Source organism: Sorex araneus, chromosome X (genome assembly GCF_027595985.1).
Source record: "Sorex araneus isolate mSorAra2 chromosome X, mSorAra2.pri, whole genome shotgun sequence".
Lineage (NCBI taxonomy): Eukaryota > Metazoa > Chordata > Mammalia > Eulipotyphla > Soricidae > Sorex > Sorex araneus.
In genome coordinates this window covers 102452394-102466842 of record NC_073313.1, presented here as the reverse complement: position 1 = coordinate 102466842, position 14449 = coordinate 102452394, and the positions used below count along the sequence as shown (strand labels likewise).

General features: G+C 35.6%; 1 protein-coding gene across 1 annotated transcript in view; it reads right to left on the bottom strand.

Moving 5' to 3' along the window:
* Positions 1-14449, bottom strand: part of IL1RAPL2 (interleukin 1 receptor accessory protein like 2) — a 663031-nt gene that overhangs the window by 53899 nt on the left and 594683 nt on the right. The window contains exon 6 of the mRNA XM_055121133.1: positions 5815-5944. Coding sequence (XP_054977108.1) covers positions 5815-5944 — 130 coding nt within the window. The remainder of the gene's footprint in view (positions 1-5814; positions 5945-14449) is intronic.

Here is a 14449-nt window from a genome sequence, read left to right as displayed (position 1 = left end):
ATTACCCTTGAAAACAACAAGTGCTGGGAAGAGTATAGGGAGAACAAAACTAGTATACTCTCTCAGAAAATGCAAACTATTGTCAGCTTAGAAAATATTATGGAAATACTATTTATTGAAAATATATAATCAATGTATAATATTGCAATATATAAGCAATACCACTCAGTACATTTTCTAACTGGAAAAATTATTTGTGGAGTGCCTGAAGCTATGATACACAAACACACAAACACTCATACAGACATATGCACATAAATATATATATATATGCAGATGAAATAATGCTCTGCCTTTATAAAGATTAAATTCTACCTTTGGGACAATATAGATGGAACTTAAGGTGATTATGCTAAGAGAAATAAGTCAGGAAGTGATAGACAATTATCAGATGGCTTTACTCCTATGTGAACTATGAATTACTAAAGAAAATTAACTGATAAGAAACAATAAAAGTCTCATTATTTCCAAGGGGAAGGAGTATATAAATGGAAGAAATGGGTAGTGAGGTAATTTTGATGGTAAGGAGATACGAGAACTTACATGGGGAGGGGCAGAGAATCTACTACACTTACAAAGGTGTGAAGCTAAACTTCTTCAATTCCATAATACTGTATATCAATCATAATAAGTCCATGAAAAATAAAAATTAAGGTTCTAAACTCAAGCATTATATTTAGAATTTCTTTAATGAATCTAAAATTATCCTAAAATATAAAAGTTGTTAAAAAATGATTACACAGTTGGCAACTACCAAAATGATTATGTTATGTTAAATAACCTAGACAAAAATTAGTATATTATACACCAAATTATTTAACTTGTACATAACTCTAGAAAATATAAACCTATTTATAGTGATATAAAAAAGAGCAGTAGGCAAGGGTTAAATAACCTTGTGGATCATTGATGTGGTCATTACCTAGACAGTGATGATGCTTTCACAGGGTGTTAATATATTAATCAAACTTTATTGGTCATATACTTTAAATTGTTTGATGTGTATCACGTGCCAATTTTTACTCAATAAAACTTTTTCTGATTATTATAGTTTAGGGAATTACCTGTTAAAATTTATGGTATTTATAGACAAAATTCCTACATCTATGACCTTTCTAAAAATCTAGAGAGTTATACTGCAATAAACGAGAGATAACTATTTTTGGTTCTAATTATGACTCTTGACCATGAAAATCTGAGCTTTCTGGTAGCAGAAGTACTTTAATATATATCATTATACTTAAAACTCTCTCCTTGGGGACCGTTTTATTTCTCTCAAAAATGAACAGTGACCCTCAATGTCTTTTACAGTTAGATAGACAGATAATAATTTTAAAGACGTATCTTCTAAAATAAAATTTTTGGCTTCTCAACAAGTACTCAGGTGCGCTGAATTCCACTGTTGGCAAAACTCAGTCAGCTGTGTGTGCTGTATGGTTCAATACATATGACCTGAAGGCAATGCTGGTCTGACCTAGTGGTGCTTGGGTCCACCAAGTAAAAACAATTGCCAGGGGGCATACAGTGTCAGAGATTAAACTCAGGACCTTGCACAGGTCAGGCGTGTGCTACAATCCTTTGAATGATCTCACTGCTCATCTTCTCTAGAACAATTATAGATAAATTCAGTCCCATAGGTAGCATATATTTAACCTGAAATTGGTTGATAAGATATTCAAATTGGGAAACTTAAAATTAAATGTATATTGACAATTATTTGCTTTTTTATTTGTACATAGAATAATAATGTTTATTCTGTATATTTGTTCTGTGTGAGTCAGTACCTCAGAAGATTTTTTTGTTCTGTATATTTTTGGTTTTGGGTCACGCCCAATTATGCTTAAGGTCTTACTCCCAGTTCTGTGCTCTGGGGTCATTCCTGGCAGTAAATGGGGAACCAAAATTGGTGGTATCAGGATTGAGTATTAGTCCAGCTGTATGCATGGTGCACTGCTTATACACTGTATTACCTCTCTGGCTCTGTCTCAAAAGTGTTTTAAAACTTTTTATTGATATAAAATTTACATCTCTATATTTTATTTATTTAAATCCATTCACTTATTTTTAATCCACTTACAAATATGTGCAACCATCACTACAGTCAATTTTGCAATAGTTTTTTTCCTTTTATTTATCTATATATTGCTTTTTGGGTCACACCGGTGATGCACAGGGGTTACTCCTGGCTTTACACTCAGGAATTACTCCTGGCAGTGCTTGGGGGACCCTATGGGATGCTGGGAATCAAACCCAGTTTGGCCATGTGCAAGGCAAATGCCCTGCTTTCTGTACTATGGCTCCAGCCCCCTTTGTTTTTTGTTTCAGCTAATAGTACTCAGTACTTACTCCTGGCTCTGTGCTCTGGTATCATCCCTGGCTGCATCTGTGGGCTTATATGTGGTGCCAGGAACTGAACCTGGGTTGGACAAGTGCAAGGCAAACACTTTAACTCCTTTACTATCTTTCTGACCCAATTTCATAAAAGTTTTATCCTATGAAAAAATAAGCCCCAAATAGTTAATAAGTACAGGATTTCCTTTGGAAATGATCAAAATGATCTGAAGGTAACTTGTGGTAGTTGTGGTAGTAGTACTGTGAATGTCTTAAATGTCACTGTACTGTATTCTTAAAAATAGTGCATATTATGTTTTATTGTATCCACCACACCAACAAAAATATCCATACATTTTGTATTTCTGCTTCTTCCATTCTTCCCCATCAGCAGTTGTTGTCATAGTTTCTATCTTTATTCTGAGCATTTCATATAAAATAAATGATATAAAATATATCTTGTCATTTCTTTTGCTGAAAATGTTTTCAAGATTCATACATGTAATAGGTAAGTACCTCTTTAGTTCCTCATAATCCCTGAATAATATTTCATTGCATGAATTAATAGAGCAGATTTTATTTACCCATTCATTGATTGATGTATATTTATATTATTTCCATAGTTTCTAATATAAAAAAACTACTAATACAAACATTCCTGGGCCAGGAATATTGGTCCTCAGTCAGAAGGTGCCCCAAGTTCTGGGGGAGAAGGCTGTTGGGATAGTGAAGAAACCACTATGACAATGGTAATTGGAAACAATCTCTCTGGATGAGAACTATGTGCTAAAGTAGGTAAGGCAACAAACATGATAACCTCTCAGTATCTGTACTGCAAACCAAAGTGCCCAAAGGTAACAGAGAGAAGAGAAAGAAGAAAAGTGCCTGCCAGAGAGGTAGGCTGGGGAGTGGGGAGGTGGTGAGAGGGAAACTAGGGACATTGGTGGTGGGAAATGTACACTGATGGGGGAATAGGTGTTGGGACATTGTAGCACTGAAACCCTATCATGAACAGCTTTGTAACTGTATCTTACAGTGATCAAAATATACTACTACAAACATCCCCTTTAAAATTGTTATGGAAACTTATGTTTTTATTATCTTAAACACTTATCAAGGAAAATGTTGGCAACTTTATGTTTATTCATTTGAGAACCTGTCAATCTTTTATCAAAGTTATTCTAATTTTTACACTCCCACAAGCTGTGTCTGAGTGTTCTAGGTTCTCCACATCTTCACCAACACCTGTTAATATCTAACATTTTTAATTATAATTATCCTACTAGTACAATGTTGTGCCATGGTATTTTAATTTAGTTTATCCTGCTGAAAAATTATACCAGGCATGTTTTCATGTATGAGAACGAAGAATTTTGTTCATGTGGTCAATAGTTTGTATAGGTTCCTTAGATATTCATGAACTCTGCAAGTTACAAAGCTATTGTCTAGATAGAAGAGAGACTGAGATAGTAGTTATTATAAATTATATTTAATCATAATAAATCACAGAATGTATACTTGTCACTTTTACACTGCTATGTATTCAAGAAGAAAAGTAGAATTACATATTTTTACATAAGTTTTACTGAAACCCTTAGGTTAGTTTCCAGTTAATAATCATTAAGGGATATAGAGGTGGTAAAAGGGGTCCAATTTCTTTCATTTTTTTTAGTGTGTGTGAGGGGGGTGTCACATTGAACAATGTTCAGGGTTGTTCTCTGGCTCTATGTTTAGATATCACTCCTGGCAGTGCTAGCATAATCTTATCTAGTGCCAAGGACAGAACCTAGGTTGATTGCATGCAAGGCCAGAGGCACTCTGCAGGGCAACTTATCTGGTAGACTTTTTCTATGTTGGAATGAGCATTGTACAATTAATGTGCATTGTACGGTATTATCTCTAAAATAAAAGAGAAACCTTAAAGACTGTGTGAAGTAGTTATAATTACCTATCTTTTATTTATGCAGATGAGAAAGTATTAAATATGTTAAGAAAATCAATATAATAGATGTCTGCATACCAGGGATTTATCTAACAGGAAATTTCAGAGTTCTAGGTTTTCTCCTATGATTTGTTGAAAGTTCAGCGTTTGTTTGTTCACCAACAAATCTGAAAGATCAGTCACTTTCAGAATGAACTTGAGTACTAAGAAAAATAGATATTACTTAACAAAGAGTCGATAATTATTTTGGCAAGTGCCATCTTATAACTGTCAGCACAGTTGTATACTTATGACATTTGAACACTTTATATTCCCAAGACATAACTGACCATTTGTCTGGTTCTATGAGAAATTATCTACAAAACCAAGCTTTCTTGCCACTGGGGACAGTGCCCCTAGCTATGAAATATCAAAGGACTTTCCTTTGGCAGCCTGGAAGGGGTCATTACACTCAATAATATACATTAGAACCGGAGAAGATCTTCTTATATTGCTAGCTTACAAATTTGCAGTTTTTAAGAAAGAATTCTTTTTACATTTTAAATCTAAGGCAAAGTATTTTGATTTTAGCTACTTTTTAAATTACTATTTATGAACTCTATTTTGAGCTACTTTGTGCAATCACAAGATAGACTTTGAGGTGTTCATTGTTTCAATACCATTCCCTCCACCAGTGTCTTTCCCTCACCAAAGTCCCCAGGTTCCTCCACCCTGCCTACCTCTTTGGAAGGCACACTTTTATTTTTTGGAGGGGTTTGTATTTTATTTTATTTTCGTTTTTTTATTAATGAATCGCTGTGAGGTACAGTTACAAACTTATGAACTTTCGTATTTGCATTTCAGTCATACAGTGATTGTTTATCCATCCCTACACCAGTGCCCATTCTTCTCCACCAGTGTTCCCACTATCCCTCCCGCCACTCCAACCCCATCCCCCACCACCCCTCCCTGCCTCTGAGGCAGGGTATTCCCTTCTGTTCTCTCTCCTTTTGGGTGTTGTGGTTTGCAATATAGGTATTGATTGGCGATCTTGTTTGGTCTATAGTCTACTTTCGGCACGTATCATGTTAGTGAATCAGAAACAGAGGGACGGGCATAGAAATATTGCACTCATCTGTGGAATATAAAGTAACAGAATGGGAGACTAACACCCAAGGGTAGTAGAGATAAGGACCAGGAGCTTTGCTCCACAGCTTGGAAATCGGCCTCACATGCTGGGGGAAAAGACAGCTCAGAGAGAGAAGGAAACACCAAGTAAAGCACACTTTTCAGTTTAGTTATTATACTTTGGATCTCCTCCTAACTGTAGCATTAGTTTTTCTTTTTAGTTTAGTTTATTGAATCACTGTGATTGCAGTATTAGGACAAGGGTATTCAGAATGGGGGGGAGGACCTAAGTCACATTTGCATTTCTTAAGACACATAGACTATTTCCAACAGATCAGCTTTTAGAAAATGAATGATTAGGATATACTCTTCTAAAATGCTTTATTGCTTAGCTGAAAAAACTGCAAATAAAATGAACATTTCAAGTTGTGTACCTTATTTCACCTTCTCTGATGTGATTTGCCAGTTCTTCAATAAATTTCTCCCCTTTCATCCAGTAGATCATTGGCCCAGATTCTCCACTGAATCCGAAGAATGCCTTGCAAGGAATGTTCAGAGGTTTACCTGAGAATTACAGAGAAAAAGAAATAAATCTTTCCTCATTACAACTTAAAGACAGAAAAATACAGTATCCCAAAGAAAACTCAGAGGTGCCTATTTCTTACGTTTCTTCTAATTATCACAATTCGAGAGAAAAATTTTCAATAATTTTGAACATCTTAAAAAATCTAAAATTTAATATATTATCAGAAATGAAACAATGAAGAAAGGTAGTCTTGAGGACTGCTTATTTTTTAACAGATTCTTAAAACTAAATGAAATAATCAAATGGAAATAATTTATTTCTCCCTTTAAGAATTTTAATTATTCTGATTTTTAGATTTTCTCTTGAACTTAAAATTAACCAGAAGTTTAAATCCATTTTTAATTGGTGAAAGGTCATCTCATCATAGAATATGCACTATTTTTGTGATTTTGAATGGACATGTTATTTTTTTGGATGACATTCTATTCTAATGGTAAAAAAATCTAATAGAAATCAAAGGAAGATATAATTTTGGATTTTTAGGCCACACTCAGCTGATCAGAAAGCTTAGTCCCCCTCCCGCCTCTGTGGCAGGGCATTTCCTTTTGTTCTCTCTCTCCTTTTGGGTGTTGTATCTGTAATAGGGGTATTGAGTGGCCATCATGTTCAATCTATAGTCTACATTCAGCATGCATCTCCCCTCCCGAGCAGGTCTTCCAACCACAGTTTACTTGCTGTTCCCTTCTCTATCTGAACTGCCTTTTCCCCCAGCATATGAGGTCAGCTTCCAAGCCATGGAGCCAACCTCCTGGTACTTAACTATTTATTTCAATGAAGATATAGTACAGGATTCCAAAATATTTCAGTCTTTCTCCTGAATGTCAGAGATTGTGCTAAATATTATTATAAAAACTAAGAGTTGCTAAAACTACAACTCTATACCATTATGCCATAAGTTCTTATTGTCCTTCCCTTAGGCTATGTTGAAAAAATATATCAAATAAAATACGTTAGTGATCTCTAGCTTACGGGTGCTCAGCTGCGGGTTTGATCTTAATGGAGAAAGACAGATGTATGCAAAGAGAGTCCTCAAAACAGCCTATCAGAAATGACAAAATTGCCCTTTCTTTGGCACTGCACAATAGGTACTGACTATTGCAGTTATTTCTCCTGGGAATGTGTTTACTGTATTCTCGGGTAGGTTGTTTAATAAGTGTAAGAGACAAGTACTTCAACAATCTAGTTTCTACTAGCATTGAACAAATATCCTGAAGCATTTGTCAGAACAGGATAACCTCCAAGCAATCAGATGAGGAGAGGTTTAAATTGATCAACTCCTGGGCCTGATAGTGAGACTCAATTTCTACCAGGGAGAGGTACCTGTACTTCTAAAAGTCATGGGAGAAACCTTTTCATGGACAGAGCAAATAACTAGAAACAAACAGATTTTCTCAGATGTTTATCAAATCAGACACATATCCTTATTTACCATTGTTTTGCCTCTGGAACATATTTCCAAGGCTATTCATATGTTACTAAAGACTCTCCTTGCAGATACTTATATATAAATGCTCATAGTACTTGTATTTGCCTTTATTCATTGTGGAAGCAGTCCATCAACAGGTGAAGGTACAAGCATAGATATATCCTTACAACAAAAAACAAATCTTGTATGAAAAGGAATGAGTTACTAATGCATACCACAACATAGATATTTCATTTTTTGGAGGGGTTGGTTTTTGCCACACCTGGTGGTGCTCATGTGATACACAGCACATTTCTCAAGGAGTCATATTTGTCATTGCTCAGGAGCCCATGTGGTTTCAAGTTACAAACCCAGGCCTCCCAGTTGCAAAGATTGCATACTAGCTCTTTAGGCTATCACTCAAATGCAGCAGAGATTTTTGAGATTTCAAAGAAATTATGGTACTGATAAAAACAGACAATATAGCAAATTCTATATAACTCTACTTATATGAAATTGTAAATTTAATATAATTTCAGCAGAAGTTTAATATAATTTGTTGAAAAGTTTAATATAATTTCCCAAAAACTTTAAAAATAATTTTATTGAGATATTCTAAAATTTATTTAAACAACATATTTTGTAAATTTGTTCAAAGTACAGTTGTTTTGGACATCCAATGCTACCATAACTATGCCACCACCAATGTGACCTTCCCTACACCATTGTCCCCAGTTTCCCATCTATGTCCCAAGCCTGGGTAGAATATTCTTGGTGAGATGTTCATTTTATTTATTTTTATACTATTGTCTCTATTATGGACTGGAGCGATAGCACAGCGGGTAGGGCATTTGCCTTGCATGCAGCTGACCCGGATTTGACTCCTCCTTCCCTCTTGGGGAGCCTGGCAAGCTACCAAGAGTATCCCGCCCACACGGCAGACCCTGGCAAGCTACCCATGGCATATTCGATATGCCAAAAACAGTAATAAGTCTCACAACTGAGACGTTACTGGTGCCCACTAGAGAAAATCGATGAACAATGGGACAACAGTGCTACTGTGCTACAGTGTCTCTATTATATTATAGCTATAGAGTTTCTTTTGATAGATATGCTGTGAATCTTTTTTTTTTTTGGTTTTTGGGTCACACCCGGTGATGCACAGGGGTTACTCTTGGCTCTGCACTCATGAATTACTCCTGACGGTGCTTGGGGGTCCATATGGGATGTAGGGAATTGAACCCGAGTCAGCCACGTGCAAGGCAAATGCCCTACTTGCTGTACTATCGCTCCAGTTTCAGTTGCTCTGAATCGTATGGGCTTTCCTTTGTAAGTTCCTTTTTTGATCTTGTTGATTTCAATATTCTGTCTCTATTATAGTAGTATGTCATTTTTGAGTACAGTGTGTTTTGGAGTTTTCCAAGTTTTCATCAGGAACCTTTAGTCCCCCAACCTACACAATTTCAAGGGTCAAGTCCCACAGCTCTTGAATGCTGTCATACCTCACAAAGTAGATCAGTCTCCTAGCTGAAAAGTCTGAGGCCATTCTGAACTTTCTGTAACCTTTCTCATCCTTTTTGGTGAGACTCAAACAGCTTCTTTTACAGACCTCTACCTTTTCAATAGGCGCAGCTCCACATACCTTAGTCTGCTCACTTTAACACTCAAACAGTGACACATGGTATCACTAAGTGAAGACAGGCAAGAAAGGTAAAAAGCAATCTACAGCTAAATTATTCAAAGTGTCTTGGGGTGAGGAGATGTCTAGCTACAAAGATTCACTGTCAGCACAACAAGAACATAAAAATCCAATTGGAAATATTTATAGAAGCCCATCCAGCTCGATGAGTAAAAAGAGTAACGCAGAAGTGTCAACTGGTACCAAGTTCAACAAATCTGCTGAGAATGATATTAATGACACCATTGTGAGGATATTCCATAATCTCAGTGAAATAGTGGCACTGGTAGTCAACGAAGTACAAGAAAATATGAGTGCTCATATAAGACTACTAGAAGCAGAAATGAAGAATATGGTAGATGATACAAAAATGTAATAGAAACTCTGAACATCATATTATCAGCAGCTGAAGAAAATATCAAGGAATTCAAGATGACATGGAGAAAACTGCTAGAAAACAACAGAAGGGAGAAAATAGTCTGAAAAGAAATGAAAGAATACCACAGAACTATAGAATGAGTTCAAGAGTGAAACACAAGAATCATTGGAGTCCTTGAAGAACAGGAAGAAAGTTCTATGAAGAAATAATAGGTAGAATTTCCCAGAGTTATACCAAAAATTTTTTCAGTACAATTTTACATTCAATTTATTTATCTAGATTTTCTACATCCACTGTTAATCCTGTTCTGCCCACCCATCCATTTATGGTTTACACACACACACAAACACGCACACTGTTCACCTTTTGCTCATGGTTTTATCAGTGCTTATACCTGGCTCTTTGCTCAAGTCCCCTCATTCCTGGTGGGACTTGGGGGACCATATGTGGTGCCGGGGATCCAACTTATGTAGACTTTATGCAAGAGAAGCACTCTACCCAATCTGGCCATCAATGTTATATTTTTGCTAACAATTGGTCTTCATTCTTTGTTTTACCTTTATAATCTGTCACTATCATCTTGTTGTTCATCGATTTGCTCAAGCGGGCACCAGTAACGTCTTCATTGTGAGACTGTTACTGTTTTTGGCATACCAAATACACCACGGGTAGCTTTCCAGGCTCTGTCATGCGGGCGGGATACTCTCGGTAGCTTGCCGGTCTCAGCATGCAGCTGACCTGAGTTCGATTCCTCCGTACCTCTCGGAGAGACCGGCTCTAGCAAATCGATGAACAAGTTTTTTTATGTGGTTCTTTGATAATGACAAGAAATAGACGTAGAAATTTCACTCTGATCTTTCACTCCGACTTGTAGAAATTATTTCATATTGTCAACTTGAGTATTTTTCCAAAAGATGTATTACTATTTCATCTTATTACAGGCTGCCTTCTAGCCCACATTTATCTGGAAAACTGGACACATTTCTCAGTAAAAAAACTGACATGCTTCTTGCAAATAGATAGGCTACCGATTCCATCAGATATCTATGAATGTTGATATGGAAAAGTACCAGTCAATGTACATAAAATACAGTACACATTGGCCAGCTACCATTTTCTGCCCAAATGGGTTGATGAAAGACGATTATTTTTCAAGTCTGAGGAAACTCGTCGTTGAACATCTACTTACATTGAAGATGCAGGGGAAAGAGGTTGTTTTCAATAAATTTCCACAATCAACTGCTCACTTCAGTGAATAAGTGACAGAGGTTGTAAGGAATGGACCAATGTGAAATATATTGATGTACCCGTTGGCTTTTGTCAAATAAAATGGAGGCTAATTATTGACTAGTGAACCTTGATCTACTGCTTATACAGAACATATTGTAGAAAACATGGGAAGCATAAGACATGGCCCTGACTCTGGAAACTTATGAATAGCTCAGAATACTTAACATAGGTGAGATAAAACTACCACCCTAACAAGTGTCTTATATGTGTTTGAGAAAGAACTTTTAGTGACACTATGAAATCCTAAAAGGCAGAAAGTGACTATATACTATTTAACTTGATATATTCATTAGACCTCAGAATTGACACTTCCAATAGTAGGCCTTAGGTTTGCTGGACTTAAGTGAAATATTTATGGGAAAAAGGAAAAAGCTATTAAATTTATACGTGAGGGAGATCACTCAAGGCAAGCAAGCAAACTCAGTTACAAAAGGCTAGGGAAACAGCTACTTTGGAACTAAAGTTTTGTCCTATCTGAGACATAGTGTTTCTCAACCTCTCTGTTTCACACAGAGAACCAATGAATTATTTGTTCAAGGCTAACTGCCAAATGAAACAATCCTTACCCTAAAAACTCTATATATCACTACTCTGAGCAACCAACTTATTTTTTTAATTAATTTATTTTCCCTGTTTCAAGCTTTAAGTAATCTTTATTTAAATTTTTATTTTCATAAGTTTTTTTACATCATTTGATTACATTCAACATTTCAACACCAATCCCACCACCATTACCCTTCCCACCACCATTTTCATGAATTTTCCTACCACAATTCAAGCCTGCTTGCCAGGAGAAGATGCTGGATAATTTATTCTCTATTGCTTATTATGAATATCATGAGAGGTCATGCGGCTGCTACTGGAATTCTAAAATTATAAATGGTTGGGGTACAGAGACATTTCTATAGGGAGCTATTCTATCTTGAAATTCATTTGGGAGTCTCTGGAACAAGGTTCTTGATGCACTGAGATAGTGCCCAGAGGAAGATTGTGGGTGTGACAGCCAGGACCCCAAGTGAGTGGGTAGGGAGGAAGGGCCAGCGTCTCTACTGCTGTCATGTGACCTGGCATATTAGTCCTGGAACCACGCAAATGGTTTTTGCTTCTGGAAGCTCATAGCCACCAGGGTTTCATCTGGAGTGGGCAGAGAGGGCGCACACACTTCATTTGAGGTGTCTTCGTGGAAATGGCTCAGTATGGGGTCCAGAGAGATCTCTGGTGAGCTTGTCTTCTGGGATCCACTGCTGTGTCTCTAGGGAACCAACTTCTAATATGAGACTGTCAAACTTGTAAAAGTCTTAGTTTAGCTATCACTATTTACATGAATATACTGAGAATCTTAAGAATAATAAACTTGTCATAAAACCACATCAACTTAATGGAAGGATAACACTGTCCACTGCAACACTGTCCTCCAGTTGTTCATCGATTTGCTCAAGCGGGCACCAGAAATGTCTCCATTGTGAAACTTGTTACTGTTTTTGGCATATCAAATACACCATAGGGAGCTTGCCAGGCTCTGCCATGCAGGCGGGATACTCTCAGTAGCTTGCCGGGTTTTCTGAGAGGGACGGAGGAATCGAACCTGGGTTGGCCGCGTGCAAGGCAAACACCCTACCCGCTGTGTTATATTTTATTGTACTCACTCTAATATTTTGTGCAAGATATGTTTTTAATCTTGGCTACATCTACTGACCTTGAATGGGAATGATGACTGACAAAAATCAGTCATCAGACACCGAGACATCCAGTACTTATTCTAAAGAGATAAAAGAAACTAAAAATAAGTTGAAAGTAAAATTGTACTGAAACATTTTTGGTATAACTCTGGGAAATTCTACCTATTATTTTATGCATATTACTTTATCAAGATTATTAGACATTAAGATTTTTGAGGATAGGGAACAACTGGGTATTTTTGTGTATTCTCTTTAGTAGACAGCAGAGTATTAGGTAGAGAGAAAATTTGAATTAATTTTCAGGGTATAATACTCTTTAATGATGAGTAGGATTGTACACAGAAATAGAACATATATTTATTTTGATGAACTCCTCTGTTTAATTTGTGCATTTTCTTCTATAAGAAGATCATTCTCTGGGCTCTATTTGCATTATTATCATTTTATAGTATTTGAATGAACCAACTTCTAGGTGAATCTTCAGTGTGCTATTCCTAAATGTATTTCCTTTAATATCTTTATTCCTACTATTTACATTCAATGTTTCCTTTACTGTATACAAAGGGTTAATTTTAGCTTGTTAAATTTGGTGAATAATTTTCTACTGGTTTGTATATTGCTAACTTAAATTATTTTGAGACAGGACCTAGATCTCCATTAGACTACCTTTTCATAGATTTTATTTATAACATTTAAGGGTTAATTTCTACTTTTAGACTTTCTTCCTAGTCTTCATATATTTATTACAACATATAACATGCTAGATTTATCATACCAATATCAAAATCACTTAAATATGGCTATCTAAAATAAAGGACAGAAAACATAGGTAGTTGAAATTAATAACAATTATTCAATCACATTATGTATATTCCTTTAAATTTTTCTCCACAATTTTCCCAGTAAAAATAGCTTTAAAAGCCAAGCTGGTCTACTTGTTAATTCCACTACTTGTCTATTCATGAAATAAGATGTGGGAGGAAACAGTACTACAAGTTAGTAGATGATAAGAATAGAAATTAGTCAACCAAAGAGTATAATGAGTTGCTGGATAGTTGTCATTTGTATGTTATTTTTCTCTTTGGACTAGACAAACAAACACACACATATATGTATATATACACAATGCATACCTGCTCACACACACATAGCCACACATGAAAATAATTATTTAATATCATCAATTTCTATGCATAGATATGTGACACAACTAGATAACTTCTGTAACTGAACAACTCATCCTCCAGTGTTCTTGGAATCATCTGTAGCAATTATCCAATTCTTTACTAAAAGCAATATATTTCTTAAACTTTTAGGCAACAAAGCACTGCTCTGTCTCATCTCTGAAACATGATACTGTAGTACTTGTTCATATAGTGAAAGTATAATGGTAAATGCAGGCCTGCTATAAAATTTCAAGGCTCTAAATTTAAAAATTTTACTGCATAGCTGTAAAAAAATCTTTGAAAAAAACATGTCTCATGTCTGAAAGTAAGTTACTCCTTTGTTTCATGTGACTTTATATTGACTTACCATATTGACACATGACTTTAGAAATACTCCCAGAAACCTGTATACAAAGAACCAAAATGTGTATTCACTAGTTATGTATTCTTTATTGAAGAAGTAAACATTTTGAAAGTTAAAGTTACAAACATAATAAAGTACATAAGGCTCAGGAGTAAGGTTAATGTCTTTTATGTTGGTATCATAACATGCACTCACTTAATAAAGATCAAATTTATGTATGAATCCAGGAAATAAAGAACAACCACCATTTATTTTAGCAGTAATAAGAAAATCAATTATCATAAATATGTGTGGTATTTTCTCCTTGAATTAATTACATGGTATTGCCACTTCTCTGTTATGTTATATATATACACACACATGTATGTAGCTAATAGTTGTCTTAGGTAAGACATATTAACCAAACTACTATACATGCTATATATACAACTTAGCTGATCCTAGCTAGCCTATTTATAAAACCCAAATATCCAATAACAGAACAATGGGTAAAAGAATGGTGGCATGTGTACTCAATGGAAA